Source organism: Trachypithecus francoisi, unplaced genomic scaffold (assembly GCF_009764315.1).
Source record: "Trachypithecus francoisi isolate TF-2019V2 unplaced genomic scaffold, Tfra_2.0 Contig01436, whole genome shotgun sequence".
Taxonomy (NCBI): Eukaryota; Metazoa; Chordata; class Mammalia; order Primates; family Cercopithecidae; genus Trachypithecus; species Trachypithecus francoisi.
In genome coordinates, this window is record NW_022681430.1 from 1526266 (window position 1) to 1541875 (window position 15610).

Sequence of the window (15610 nt, forward strand, 5' to 3'; positions counted from 1 at the left end):
TCATCACACATGCATGCCCAGGAAGTGGCTTCTTCCTGGGGGTGCCAAATGATCATTTTTAGAGAGACAATGCGATAGTTGTCAAACTATCACCTGACATTTCTCGTGGGTGGCGGGGAGAGCCCTCTCCTGCCCTGCCCATGCCTATCTACTTGTAACAATGACAAATGTGTTGTTTTTTTAAGCCAGGTTTTTCTCAATATACCTTAAAGGTTTTAAAATTGTTTTATACCGCCTGGCGCAGTGGCTCAAGCCAGTAATCCCAGCACTTTGGGAGGCCGAGGCGGGTGGATCACGAGGTCAGGAGATCGAGACCATCCTGGCTAACACGGTGAAACCCCGTCTCTACTAAAAATACAAAAAAAACTAGCCGGCGCCTGTAGTCCCAGCTACTCGGAGGCTGAGGCGGGAGAATGGCGGGAACCCGGGAGGCGGAGCTTGCAGTGAGCTGAGATCCGGCCACTGCACTCCAGCCTGGGCCACAGAGCGAGACTCCGTCTCAAAACAAACAAACAAACAAAAAAATTGTTTTATACCTAGTCAAGTTGAGATTTTTAAGAACTTCGTTTTTAATTTGTAATAAGAGCTTATCACTTTTTTTCAAAGAAATCGGCAAACTGAGGCCACTTGTTAATAAAGGTCTTTAGAAATGTGTATGTATTTCAGGGAGTTCTTTGTTTCAAAGTTAGAATTAAATATATTTGCATCTGGCTTTCATTTTTAAAATTTTCTGCAATTTAGTAAAGTTCTTGCTTCCACCTCAGGATATACTTTATACAATGTTGTCTTTGCCAGGACTGCCAAAAATTACCTTTTTAAACGTTAAGTTTGCTTAATGTTTTCCCCCTATAAAATGCTAATGTTATTATATAGTTTAGAAGTAGGTTAAAAGGCTTATAGAGGCCAGTTGTGGTGGTTCACACCTGTAATCCCAGCACTTTGGAAGGCTGAGACTGGAGGATCCCTTGAGACTAGCCTGGGCAACATAGGGAGACCGCGTCTCTGCAGAATTTTAAGAAAATTAGCTAGGCATGGTGGTGCACACCTGTGGTCAAAGCTACTGGAGAGGCTGAGGTGAGAGGATCACTTGGGCCTGAGGTCGAACCTGCAGTGAGCTGTGATCACACCACTGCACTCCAGCCTGGGCAACAGAGTAAGACTCTGTCTCTAAAAGAGAAAAAAAGCTCATAGGTCTGTTAGAAATTTTAGGTTATTTTTCATTCAGTAATTTCAGTATTATCCTCATATATGACATCTAACATGAATAAATCATAACAAATCATCTTTTGTAGATTTTCTAGTGCTGACGGAGAAGACAAGTAAAATATGTTTTTGTTTGTATTTGATTGATATTCAATTCCTTGTAGATCTTATCCATCAATACTGATTTCCCATCAGTTTTCAATATATGTAACTTTTATATATTTATTGCAAATTTAAACACTGATTTTAAGATATTCTTTAGTAAAATTATTATATATGTTCTTTAAATATTTGAATGCCTGTTGTATGTCAGGTACTCTGTAATGTATAAAAGCTTATTCTGTGCTGTGTTGTTTATACTTACCCATAGGAGCCTAGAATTGCCAGATAGTTTTTGTGCTGTTTATGATTCTGTTCTATGTTTTTTTAAAAAACAGTTGTATTAAAGCAATAGGTAACAGGGTAAAACCACTTCAAAAAATGGGGAAATTTTATTTTGATTTTGATTTCATAATACTTAGTGGTTGATCAGGTCGAGTATGAGATTCACATCATATTTTGATGCAGTACTAAAGGAAAACACAATCATCTCAGTTTTTGTAGGGATTTGTTTCTGGGAACCGGCGTGAATACGAAAATCCATGAATGGTGAAGCCTCCTATATAAAATGGTATAATATTTACATATAACCTATGCACATCCTCCCATGTACTTTAAGTCATCTCCAGATTACATGTAATACCTAATAACAATGTAAATGCTGTGTAAATAGTGGTTTACTGTATTGGATAGGGAATAATGGCAAGAACAAAAGTTTGTACGTGTTTAGTATAGACACAACCACCCATTTTTTTTCCTCGAATATTTTCCATCTGTGGCTGGTTGAATCCAGGGATACGGAACCCCCTCATACAGAGGGCCGACTGTACTTGGATTTCTAGAGGTTACTTTTTGGTAAAGGGTGCCCTCTAGTGAGCCTGTTCTTTTTATTAAGATTTGTAGTTTATATCCTCACAGCACTTGTGAATTGGATGTAGAAATAGAAGACACCTTCAGTTCTCAAGGACCTTAGAAGATAAAATATACACTAAGTAGGGGGAGAGTAAATTTGATGTATTGTACATATTAATAAAAGATAGTGTAATATAGACCTTATGTAAAAAAAAAAAAAAAAGGGAAAATTCTTGGTAATGGGAAAGTTATCCAGTATAGCTATTTATGAAATTAGCATTAAGGAACTGTCTTGAGCCGAAATTTGAAGGGAGTTTAACATTAGTATTGAAGCATATAGAGGGGGAAGGGCATCCAGGGGGTAGAAAATAAGTTTAGGACAGCATCAAAAAGCATTAGTGCCAAAAGGGAAAAAAATGGAGAAAAAAGGAATTATCTTGGGAAAGATTTTAAATTTAATACTATTTTAAATATTTTATGCAAGTTTCCAAGTAATTTGTATTCTACATGAAAACTTTTTTTTTTTTTTTTTTTTTTAAGGAATTCAGGAAAGACTTGGCTGGGCAGTTGTAGGTTGGGGTCTCTTATGTGGTTGTAGTCAAATGGATATTGGTTGCTGTCAGCTACCTGCTGGGACTGAAGTAATCTGAAGGCTCAACTGTACTAGACAGCCAAGATGGCTCACTCACATTGCTGGCAGTTGCTGTGGCTGTCATTTGGGAGTAGCTACATGTGGCCTTTCCAGCTTGTCATTTTTAGGATAGTCTGATTTCTTACATAGTGGATGGCTTTCTCCAGAGTAAGTGTCTAAAGGAGGCAGGTAGATATTGCATGGCCTTTTCTAGTCTTGGAAGTCACATAGTGTCACTTCGGTCATATTCCATTGGTGAAAGTAGTCACAAGCCTGCCCAGATTAAAGGAAGGGAGTATAGACCCTTCCTCTTATTATAAGATGTGCAAAGAATTTTGGACCTATGTCGTAATACTACTTCATTTACTTTCTTGCCTCTCTGAAGAATAGGTTCAGTGTAGATAAATTTTAATGATTTAAGGAATAATTGTGCTCTGTATTAAAGTTGCCTGTGTATATACCTGTTTTCTGCACTTCATTTTCAGTTTCTATTGCTTATGCGCTTACACAGTACTTAATATTGGTAGAAGGAATCTTTTCTTGACCTACCTATTATTTCCTTGGAGCGATTGTATTTCTTATTTGCTTCTGGAATGCAGAGTATCAGCAATATGGTTTGACTGTGTCCCCGCTCAAATCTCTTCTTAAATTGTAGTTCCCATAATCCCCACTTGTCTTGAGAGGGACCAAGTGGAGATATTGAATCATGGGGGTGGTTTCTCCCGTCCTATTCTCCTGATAGTAAGTTCTCATGAGAGCTGATGGTTTTATAAGGGGCTTCCCCCTTTGCTTGGCTCTCATTCTTCTTCTCCAGGCTGCCATGTGAAGAAGAACATGTTGGCCATTTCTTCTGCCATGATTGTAAGTTTCCTGAGGCCTCCACAGACATGTGAAACTGTGAGTCCATTAAATCTCTTTTTCTTTATCAATTCCCCAGTCTCGAGTATGTCTTTATTAGCAGCATGAGGACAGACTAACACAATCAGGGAATGTTATGAGAAAGTTGTTATTCATGTTTGCTGTATTTGATAAAATGGTTGAAAAAATGTTAGGAGTACTGGATATGATACTTTTATATTGATTTTTTTCTTAGTATTTCATATTGCTGACTACTGTAGTAGAAATATTTTTATTCCAAGATTGAGTGGCTACTTTGAGCAGACCTTTTGTGCATTTAAGATAGGGAGGTGGTGGCCAGGCGCAGTGGCTTATGCCTGTAATCCCAGCACTGTGGGAGCCCCAAGCAAGTGGATCATCTGAGGTCAGGAGTTCAAGACCACCCTGGTCGACATGGTGAAACCCCGTCTCTACTAAAAATACAAAAATTAGCCAGGCATTATGGCAGGTGCCTGTAAGCCCAACTATTTGGGAGGCTGAGGCAGGAGAATCACTTGAAACTGGGAGGCAGAGGTTGCAGTGAGGCAAGATCGTGCCACTGCACTCCAGTCTGGGCAACATGAGTGAGGCTCTGTCTCAAAAAAAAAAAAAAAAAAAAAAAAAAAAAAAAAAAGAGATAGGGAGGTGGTGTCTTTGCTATTTGTGGTTTAAAAGAAAATATTCCAAATCATGTGGCTTTATGAAAAAAGGCCCCATCTCTCTAATCATAATTTATTTACTATCTTTAAATAATATTTTAGCCCTTTGTTTCTCACATGGTTGTTACTGAAATTTTGTGTTTCTTAAGTATATTTGGAGGCTACTGAAGAGAGTTGCAATGTTTCAAGTCTCACTTCTGAGTCTAACTTCAGGGTTTCAAGTGGATTATAAATTGATATTGCAGAGGCTGCTCCACTGAAAGATTAGATCAGATTCTCAATTTGTATCACAAAGAATACAAAGATTTACTGGAAACAACGTGATCACTTAGGAACAAATAGGGTGTCTCAGTGTAGCTTCTGCTACTTTCCAGGATCCATACGGGAGGCAGAGAAAACTGCTGATAACTTTATCTGGGCAATGTAGGGCAATGTTCTCCATCTCAGAAAGCTTACTATTTGCTATATAACTGCCCTTTCATACTTGGGGCCAAGGTGTGTCCTATTCTGAAAGAACTGTAACAATTCTTGTGCTTCTGTTTAAAGTAATGTTTCCAAATCTTGGCTTTAAATCAATTGTGAACTAATTTGTTGCAGGAGAATTTGGTGAATTTACCACATTTACTGATACATCCAAATTCTATATTTTGAAGTCATTTTGAGATTGACAGCAAGTGATGTGTATTGGATAGGATGATTTTAATAGCTTTTGGTAATTTCTATTCTTTTTTTTGTGTGTGTTTGCTTTTAAAACTGCCTTTATAGCAGCATTTTAAAGAATGTTTAGTTTGTCAAAAGCTGGTAATTATCACATGGTTAGTTGTCTTATATAAATATATTTAATAGTCAGAAAAATATAGTTTATAGTTAGTAACCAAAATTTCAGTTTTAGTCAATAAGATTAGTACCTAGAATCTGAAAAGAATTCAGTTTAAATGTGAAATTGCTAAAGAAGTATCACATGTACTCTTACTAATATGAAATACCAAAGTTTAATTACTAATTATGAGAAATAGAAAATTAAGATTGATATGCTAGAAATTAAGCTTGATATGCTAGAAATTAAGCTTGATATGCCATTTGAAGAACTGGTGAAATAATAGTAAAACTGCCTATACTGGAAGAATAAAGAATGCTCAGAAGAATGTGAAAGCAATTTTTTATTGATAGAAATACAAACTTAAGGCTAATATATCATTTGAAAAACTGGCAGAAAATAGATTAGTGTTTGAAAAGGTATAAAATGACATTAAAAAGCATCCAAAGGAAGTCAGAAGTAACTGATAGTATTTTGTCAGGGGTAAAAGAGTTAAGTTTTGTTTTCTTTTTGTTTTGTTCTTTTCTTTTCTTTTCTTTTTTGAGATGGAGTCTTGCTCTGTTGCCCAGGCTGGAGTACAGTGGTGGTGCGATCTTGGCTCACTGCAGCCTCTGGCTCCTGGGTTTAAGTGATTCTCTTGCCTCAGCCTCCTGAGTAGCTGGGACTACAGGTGCATGCCACCACGACTGGCTAATTGTTTTGTGTTTTTGGTGGAAACAGGGTTTCACCATGTTGGCTAGGCTGGTCTCAAACTCCTGACCTCAAGTGAGTCACCTGCCTCGGCCTCCCAAAGTGCTGGGATTATAGGCTTGAGCCACTGTGCCTGGCCTAAAGTTTTGTTTTCTGATAAAGGTTTGTAGAAAGCTTTGACACCAAAAGGTGTCAGTTGACACAAGCAGTGTCAGTGCCCAGGGATGCCTGAACAACATTTCTTCTTCTAGTTTTCCGGTATTTGTAAGACCATTTTCTTGCTAGTCTTTGTTTTTTCTTAAAAGCAGTTGATTGACATTAGTAAAATACATGAGAAAGTCAGCCAGCGACTAGTATTTTGATGGCAATTGCTCTAGGTACTTTCTCACATTACACTCTATGCAGATGTAGCCCCTGACCATGCTTTTTTATGGTTATGCAACCATTATATCTATTCTGTTAGTGAACAAAGTATTCTGGGACAGAGAAAAGCCATTTTTATTTTGTCTAGAAAAGAAACTATACTACTCTAGTAAATATAAGTAATTTCGGGACATTTGAATTAGATGCTTTGAGATTATATCAGATTTTCCTCAAAGCGTAGACATTATTTTAGTAAAAAAGAGTAAATACATTTTGTTTTCTTCACAGTTGTAATGGATTTATTCTTTACAATGGCGATTGCAGTGAATTAAAAAGATACCCAAAATAGTGTAAGGATATTACGTGATTTTTAACAAAAGAAGTATATAATATGTTGCCAGTGATGAGGTTTTTTTTTCACAATAATACATCATGAATGTTTGTTTTTCATCAGAAAGGGGAACTTTTCCTTAAAAAAAAATACTGTGGAATATGTTTACTAAGTCATTTATTTACAGAATATAGCATCTTTCCAAAAAAAATTAAAGTGGCCATAGTTTCTCAGTTAGGACATTTGATTTGACGATAAAAGCATTAATTTCCAGTGAACCAATTTTAACATTTTAATCTTATCTTTCTTTTTCTATTTATTTTACTACCACTAGGTGGAGCCCTAAACACACAATTCAAGAAAGTATCTTTGCAAGATACTTCCTTTAAATTCCTTAAAGCCAATTTCTGATCAGTTACAGTGAATTAACTCATGTTTAAACTTTGAAAACTTTTGGTTTTCACGAGTTGATATAATGAAGATAGAAAATGTGTTTGGTACTTAAAATTTTTTTAGCTATACTTTTGAGACACATACAGTATTTTAATACATTCCTAGTTGCTAAAATTAAAATATGTAAGTAAAATCTTTAGTGTGGCATAAGCCATCTTTGTTCTCTGTTCACATGAAAGTTAAAGTCATCTCTTTTTTTTTTTTTTGAGATGGAGTCTTTCTCTGTCGCCCAGGCTGGAGTGCAGTGGCACAATCTTGGCTCATTGCAACCTCTGCTTCTTCCCAGGTTCAAGTGATTCTCCTGCCTCAGCCTCCCAAGTAGCTGGGATACAGGTGTGCACCACCACACCTGGCTAATTTTTGTATTTTTAGTAGAGACAGGGGTTCACCATATTGGCCAGGCTGGTCTGGAACTCCTGACCTTGTGCTCCACCCGCCTCGGCCTCCCAAGGTGCCGGGATTACAGGTGTGAGCCACCGTGCTCGGCCATCTCTTCTTTTAAGAATGATTTTGCATCTGTACTTCTGTCTTGAGTTGCATTACATTTTGCCAGAAGTAGACATTTTATTGTGTTAAGCTTTTGGAAGGGATGACTGAGCTAACCCCCACTCACTCTCTTTTTTACTTTTAAACAAATTTTATTTTACTCATTTATTTATTTTACCTTTGCCCTGAATTCTCTTACATTGATGTGTCTTACCTATATATAGAGCACTAAGGTATACTCTCAGTGTATGTGGGAGAATGGAAAATTTACTAATTTTCTAATGTTCGCTCTTGCTGGTTCTAACATATAAATATGTGTGTGTTTGTCTGTTTATAGGAACTTGATTAGACTTACCAATAGAAATAATAAAATTTTGGGAGACAGTTTGAAAGACAAAAATTATTTTTGTTAAAATTATTTATTGATTCAAAATTTAGAATGGCAATAAATCTAGCACATTCATATATGAATTAGGTAGATATAACTATAAACCAACCTAGGCTGAAAGAGTGAGTACTGCTAAACAGCATTTCCTTTCTGTTCCTACAGATCAGAATTTCAAAGAATAGTGATTATCATTTAAAGAAAAATGGCTTTTTCAGTCTCTTCAACTGAGGTCAAGTACAGGGCCCTTGGTTTTCTCTACTTCTTTTTGCTCCTCCTTATTTTGTTGCATTTGTAATTTAAAACTGCCTATTAGCTATGCCTCAGTTATCATCTGCCTTTTCTGTCCATTGGTTGATTTCACCTGATGGGTGCAACAGTGCACATCAGGGATTCCCTATTGAGTCATTCTCAATTGTTGATCTTCAAAGGTGATCTGGTTGGTTGCTATGCTGGTAACTTCCGTCTGCATTCCATGCCACTTATCACCATTTCTGACTGGAGAGTCTATGTAACATAGTAGTTCAGAGCACTGACTTTGGAGTCAGGTACACCTGGGATTAAGTCTTGATTCTGTTACTATATGACTTCACACTCAATGCCTTAATCTTCCCAAACTACATTTGTAAATTGTGATGCTAACAGAATCCATGTTGTAAAGCTGTAATGATTACCAGAATTAAGCCAGAAGTATGTCTGGAATAGCAAATGGTTATCTAGGGTCAGGAGAGAGTTGGGACAGCCTGAGACTTAGTAATTGGTAGATCAAGATCTACTCTTCTCATTCACAGTACTAATTATTTACTTTTTTTATTGGAACTTAGGGTTCTGTTTTTAACAGTGAATACTTAATGAGATAATGCATGTAAAGCACTTAATACATAATAAGTACTTGGTTGGTTGTTATTATTTTTGTCATTACCATCATTAAGCCAGAAGCAGCAGACGTGACTCCTGTCTGGCCAGTTAAGTCACTGTGGGGAATTGCTGACCTGAAGAGCACATCTTCTCTTCATTTTCTTCTCCCTCCACCATCTTCCCAAATTATCAGGCTGTCCCTACTCTCTCCTGGCCCTTGACAACCATCTAGGGTTAACCCTAGATGGTTATCAAGAGAAAAGGGTCATAATTTCTGCTATGCATACTGTGTGTCAAGAAATTCTTGGGATAAGAGTAGCTTTTGTTTTTTTCCTCATTCCAGTGTTGATACGTATCCATCTTTTCTCCTTTCTTGCTTCTCTCCATTCAGTCACCTATTTATTATTGGCCTTATTAGCAAATTTCTAGACTATTTTAAATATTACTTTTTATCAACTTAAGTAGAGGATTAAGTCAACTACATATAGTGATTAATTTCATTTTTTTTTGGAGACGGAGTTTCGTTCTTACCGCCCGAGCTGGAGTGCAGTGGTATGATCTAGGCTCGCTGCAACCTCTGCCTCCCGGGTTCAAGCAGTTCTCTCCTGCCTCAGCCTCCCGAGTAGCTGGAATTACAGGCGCCTGCCACCACACACAGATACTTTTGGCATTTTTGGTAGAGACAGGGTTTCACCATGTTGGCCAGGCTGGTCTCAAACTCCTGACTTCAGGTAATCTCCCCGCCTCAGCCTCCCAAAGTGCTGCGATTACAGGCGTGAGCCACCACACCCAGCCGATTAATTCCATTTTGAGTGCTTGCTTGCTGGCTTTTATATTTGTTCTGCATTTATTAAAATGATATAGATCTAGGAACTTTCTAGGCTTTTTCTAAGGCCAGCATTCTATCATTTGATGAATGTTTGATTCTGGCACTTGCCTGATCTTTTAGTACGTTCTTTAAATGCAATTTATTCCTGTGGTTTGGAACTTTTACTCACCTCGATGACTTTATTTCTGTGTACTCTGCTCATTGATACGGATTGTGGGTGACAAGTGGTGGTATCAGCTATGAGTACAGCTTGTTCCGTGTCTGGAATAGCAAATGGTTATCTAGGGTCAGGAGAGAGTTGGGACAGCCTGAGACTTCGTAACAGATCAAGACCTGCTCTTCTCATTCACAGTACTAATACCTTAATAATATTTTTATTTCTTTCATTGGAACTTATGGTTCTATTTTTTAACAGCAGAAGGCATGGAATGTTTTCCCCTTTCAGGCTTTGGTTTTCTATTAATGGAGGGTGGGTATTGCATATATTCTAATATTGTTTTTCTCCATTATAACATCAACAGAAAAAGAAGAGTTCACCTCTGATGCTATAATAGATGCACTGGCAGTATCCTGAATTACTATAAAACAGGAGGAGTTTTGTTTTTAAAACTTTGAAGAATATATTGGAAAAACATACCAAAGGATTTACTTTGAGAACTTTCTAAACTGAGATAGACTTCTGAGAAAGAACTATTGTTCTCTTCTTCCTGTTTATTTATATGTTGTTACTCTTTTTTAAAGGCATAACAGTATTTCTTTTATACCCACAAAGGTAGTCAGATCCTCCCTTGAAGGGACCCTGTATTCGGGTAGTCCTGAAATATCTCTTGCTAGATTTTTGCTCCAATGTGATAATTGTAATAGAAACAATTCTTTTGGTATATTATGTTTATTATTTGGTATTTTAAGAGCCAGATAAATGTCCAACTTTTAATAAAATGTTAAAAAACATAGAAATGTGTCTGTATATTAGTTAAATATTAGTTCTCATAATTATGAAATAAAAATTTATTTATAAAACAGCAAGATCAGTTAGATAAACTTCTTGCACAAGAATTTTCCCTAAAAATAATGTTATTTAGTTAATAGTTCTTGTTATACATGTTAATTGTGGAAAAAGTACGAAGTTACTTCCCAGCTAGGCTATGTTGAGCAAGTCATTTTTCATTTATCATTTATCATTTCTATACCTGTTTATTCATTTGTGAAAAAGAGGCAGTGATATTTTCTCTGATGTGTATAAGAAATAAATCAAACACTAAATGTAAAAAATGCAGAAGGACATATACAAATGTTAGGTGGTAGTGGTAGTTAGATCCTTTGGTGTGATAATTGAGTGTTGGTCATATTTATTTGATGTTTGTCTCTAGTACTCAATTGTTCAGCCACTGGTGGTTGTCTCTTATGTGCATACTATACTAGTTGTTAGTATATGTTGAGCACTTACCATGTGTCAGTTATTGTTTAAGAAGTTTTCATGTTTACTAATTTAATCCTCCTAACACTCTAATGTAGATACTATTTTTTTTAAAGACTTCTTTTCTTTAGAGCAGTTTTAGGTTTCCAGCAAGATTGGGAGGAAGTACAGAGATTTCCCATATATTCCCTATCCTACTCATCCAAAGCCTCCCCAGTGTCAATATCCCTCATCACAGTAGTAGATTTTTAAAAAAATGATGAACCTACATTGACACATCATTATCATTCAAGGTATAGTCTAGATTCGTTTCCTTGCATGTGGATGTCCGGTTGTTTTAGCACCATTTGTTGAAGACTATCTTTTCTCTATTGTATTACCTTTGCTCCTTTGTCAAAATTCAGTTGACTGTGTTTATGTGGGTCTATTTCTGGGCTGTCTGTTCTGTTCCATTGAGCTGTTTGTCTATTGTTTTGCCAGTACCATGCAGTCTTGATGACTGTAACTTTATAGGAAATCTTAGGTCGTGTTGTCAGTATTCCAATTTTCTTTTCTTTTTTCTTTTCCTTTCTTTTCTTTTCTCTTTTCTTTTCTTTTCTCTTTTCTTTTCTTTTCCTTCGCTTCCCTCCCCTCCCCTCCCCTCCTCTCTCCTTCCCCTCCCCTTCCCCTCCCCTCCCCTCACCTTCCCCTCCCCTTCCCCTCCTCTCCCCTCCCCTCCTCTCCCTATCCCCTCCCCTTCCCCTCCCCTCCCCTCTCCTCCCTCCTCTTTCTCTTTTGAGTAGGGCTTGCTCTGTCACCCAGGTTGGAGTGCGATGGCAAAATCATGGCTCATTGCAGTCTCAAACTCCTGGGCTCAAGCAATTTTCCCATCTCAGCCTCCTGAGTAGCTGGGACTACAGGCGTATGCCACCATGCCTGGCTGAATTTTGTTCTTTTTCAATATTGTGTTGGCTATTTTGAGTCTTTTGCCTTTCTATATAAACCCACGGATCAGTTTATCAATGTCTGCAAAATAACTTGCTGGGATTTTGATTGGGATTGCCTTGAGTCTATAGATCATATTGGGAAGAACTGATATCTTAATGATATTGTCTTCCTCTTCATAAACATGGAATAGTTCTTCATTTATTTAGTTCCTTGATTTTTTTTAAATCAAAGGTTTGTAGTTTTCCTCCTATAGATCTTATGTATTTTTTAGATTTATATCTTAAGTATTTCATTTTGGAGGATGCTAATGTAAATGGTATTGTGTGTTTAACTTCAAATTCCACTTGTTCTTTGCTGTATGTGCTATTTTTATCCCTATTTTATGGTTGTGAAAACTGATACTTAGAGGATTCAGGTGGCTTACCTGAAGTTAAACTGCTAGTAAGTGCCTTTTCTAATTCCATCCATTCATCTATTAATTCATCCATTTATTAATGAATTATTTGTTGAGCTTCTGTTATATGATAGACACTATTCTAGGGCTCGGGATACAACAGGGAACAAAACAAAAACTCTGTGTTCTCATGCAACTTGCATTCCAGTAGGGGAAAACAGATAATACTTAGAAGTGTGGAACAAATAATATATTCTACAGTGGAAATAATGATATAGTGATAAACTTCTCTATTTTAGAAGATTAAAAAATAAAGCAGGGAAGGGGATAGTGTGTGTGAGTGTGTATATCTGTCTGTCTGACTGTCTATCCGTCTCTCTATCTAGTTTATCTAGGTAGCATAGATGCGAATATGCCTGTGTATTAAGGAAGCCACGAGGAGGCCAATGTTGCTGCCGTGGAATAAGTAAAATGGAGAGTAAGTAACAGGAAGTAAGATCAGTAAGGTAACAAGAGGCAAAATTATGTAGGGTCTTACGGGCTGTTGTAAGAGAAATTGGATTTTGAGCAGAAGAGAGACATGGGATCTGCCTTAGGTTTTAATGGGATAATTCCCATTACCTGTCATCTGGCCACTGTGTTGAGAACAGACTGAAAGGGAACAAGGATAGAATCAGGGAGACCAGTTAGGAAGCAGTTGACAGTAATCTAGGCAAGATGTGTTGTTGGCTTAGTCCAGGGTGATACCAATGGGGAGGTAGTTTGCTGGAGAAAGAGAATAATCAGGGATGAGTCCAAGGTTTTTTGCCTGAGCAACTAGAAAAGTGGGGTTTATTGAGATGAGGAACACTATGGGAAGGGCAGGTTTTGTGGAAGGAGATCAGGAATTCATTTTTGGGCATATTTGAGATGCTTATCAGACATCTAATTGGAAACATATATGAGTTTGAGGAGAGGTCAGGGCAGAGATAAAAATTTGGCAGGTGTCAGTGTGCTTATGGAATTTAAAGCTACAAGACAAGATGACATGGAGAGAGATAGAAAAGAGAGTACGTCCAAGATCAGAGCCTAGTTCTAACTCAGCTCTTACAGAACCTAAATTCTTTTTTAAAAATTAAAAAAAAAAGAACTTATATTTGACCTACATTAGAATGTAGGCATAGATGCCAAGAGCCTAAATTCTTTTTTTTTCTTTTTTAGACGGAGTCTCACTCTGTCACCCAGGCTGGAGTGCAGTGGCATGATTTCTGCTCGCTGCAACCTCTGCCTCCTGGGTTCAAGTGATCCTCCAGCCTTAGCCTCCCAAGTAGCTGAGATTACTGGCACCTGCCACCACACCAGTGAATTTTTGTATTTTTAGTAGAGACAGTGTTTCACCACGTTGGCCAGGGTGGTCTCAAAAACTCCTGACCTCAAGTGATCTGCCCGCATCGGCTCCCAAAATGCTGGGATTACAGGTGTGAGCCACTGGCTGCCAAGAGCCTAAAGTCTTAATAATTGGTATCCTATATTAGAGAGTGTACTCATTAAAAACCTAAAACAGAGGCTGCCCTCAAGAAGTTTATGGTGTATTTGGGGAAACAAAATATAAACACAAAACATGTAAATGATAATACAAAGTAGTATATGATTACATGACAGAATAACTGTAAGGGGTTGTAAGTTTACCTGTCCAGAAGAAAAGATTACTTGGCATGGGAATTATTGGCAAAGGCCTGCTGGAAGAAATGGGACTTGAAATGAACCTCAGAAAATGGGCAACAGATGTGGGGGTGAGGTTTGGAAAGTTCCCAAGACCACTGTCAGGTTCAAAAATTTGCTAGAGGGACTCAAAAAATTCAGCAAAGTTGTTATACTCATAGTTACTGTTTGTTACAGCAAAACAACAACAACAAAAACTTTCAAAAAACTACACAGATTAAAATCAACAACAGAAAAGGCACATAGGACAGAGACTAGGAGAGTTCCACGAGTGAGCTTTCAGTTGTCCTTTCTCAGTGGAATTGTGGGGACAACACTTAACTGCTCCCAGCAGTGATGTGTGGTAACATGCATGGACTATCGTCAATCAGGGAAGCTCATCCAAGCTTTGGTATCCAGGATTTTTACTGGGGTTTGGTCATATAGCCATGACTGACTACCCATGTAGACTTGGCTATCTGCCCACATCGCTGACCTCCTTCCCCTCCACAGCTAAAACGGTGTGGCCTCAGGCCTCACCATCAGTCACGCTGTTAGCATCTGCTATTTGGCAGTCGGAGCTTCCAGGTAAATGAAGAAGACACTTAGGCAGGGCATGCCAAAGGCTTTCCTCCCAGGAATCAGTGGCAAGGGTAGTCCTTTACTGCATGGTGAGTAGAGGGGTGTGCTCTCTGTGGAGACAGCATGAGCTGAGAGACAGTAGGAATGAATATGCCATGTTTAGAAAACATTGTGGTGACTGCAATATGGGCTCGCACCTGAGAATGTGAACCCTGGAGCCGGACTGTCAGGAGTCATATCCCAGCTATTGCTTGCTGGTTGTGGAATTTATGGCAGTTCAGTATTCTGTAAGTCTTCTGTAAAGCAAAGGTAATGACAATACCTACTTTATAGCCTTGTTGTGGGGATTAAAGAGTTAACATATAAAGCATTTAGAGCATGAGCATTTACTTTACATAGTAAATGCTATAAAAATCATGAGTTTGTTCATTCATTCTTTAATCATTCATTCACTCAGTGATTTTTTTTTTTTAATGTTAGTATGTTAAAAACTTGTATTAGGTCCACATCTCCTGAGCCTCATACCTTTATTTTCAGATACCTCATGTTATATCTAGAGCTTGTGTGGCTCTTTTAATATTATCGTGTTCAAGAAGAAATAAAATACTTTCACGCAAATTATTTCTACTAAAGGTAATATTATCATCAGTTTATTTGTTCAGGGATTTAATTTTAAGATATCAGCTCTTGCAAAGATCAGGCTTACTAAAGAATACATTTTGGTTAATTTTAGCTTTCTTATATACATTCAGGTCTGTGTATGATGACCAACCAAATGCGCACAAGAAGTTTATGGAAAAGTTAGATGCTTGTATCCGTAATCATGACAAGGAAATTGAAAAGATGTGTAATTTTCATCATCAGGGTTTTGTAGATGCTATTACAGAACTCCTTAAAGTAAGGACTGATGCAGAAAAACTGAAGGTAAGAAATATGTTAAAATTGTTTACCTTTGTTCTCATTAAATTACTCAAGTCTTAGTTTATAGTACATATGTACAAGTCATTATTAAGTGTGTTACTTTCAAGAAGTGAATTTGTGTATGTATTTGGGAATGCTCTGTATGCTCTATTAACAC

The 15610-nt window shown here is 37.4% G+C and overlaps 1 protein-coding gene across 10 annotated transcripts in view; it reads left to right on the top strand.

Moving 5' to 3' along the window:
- EXOC6 (exocyst complex component 6) overlaps positions 1-15610 on the top strand; it is a 218798-nt gene that overhangs the window by 34409 nt on the left and 168779 nt on the right. For 6 of the 10 annotated variants that reach the window (XM_033224564.1, XM_033224621.1, XM_033224613.1 and 3 more), the window contains one exon: positions 15285-15456. In XM_033224564.1, coding sequence (XP_033080455.1) covers positions 15285-15456 — 172 coding nt within the window. Of the gene's footprint in view, positions 1-12656; positions 12749-15069; positions 15166-15265; positions 15457-15610 lie in introns of those variants that run through there. The other 4 variants (XM_033224582.1, XM_033224592.1, XM_033224636.1 and 1 more) reach the window with 4 other exon arrangements.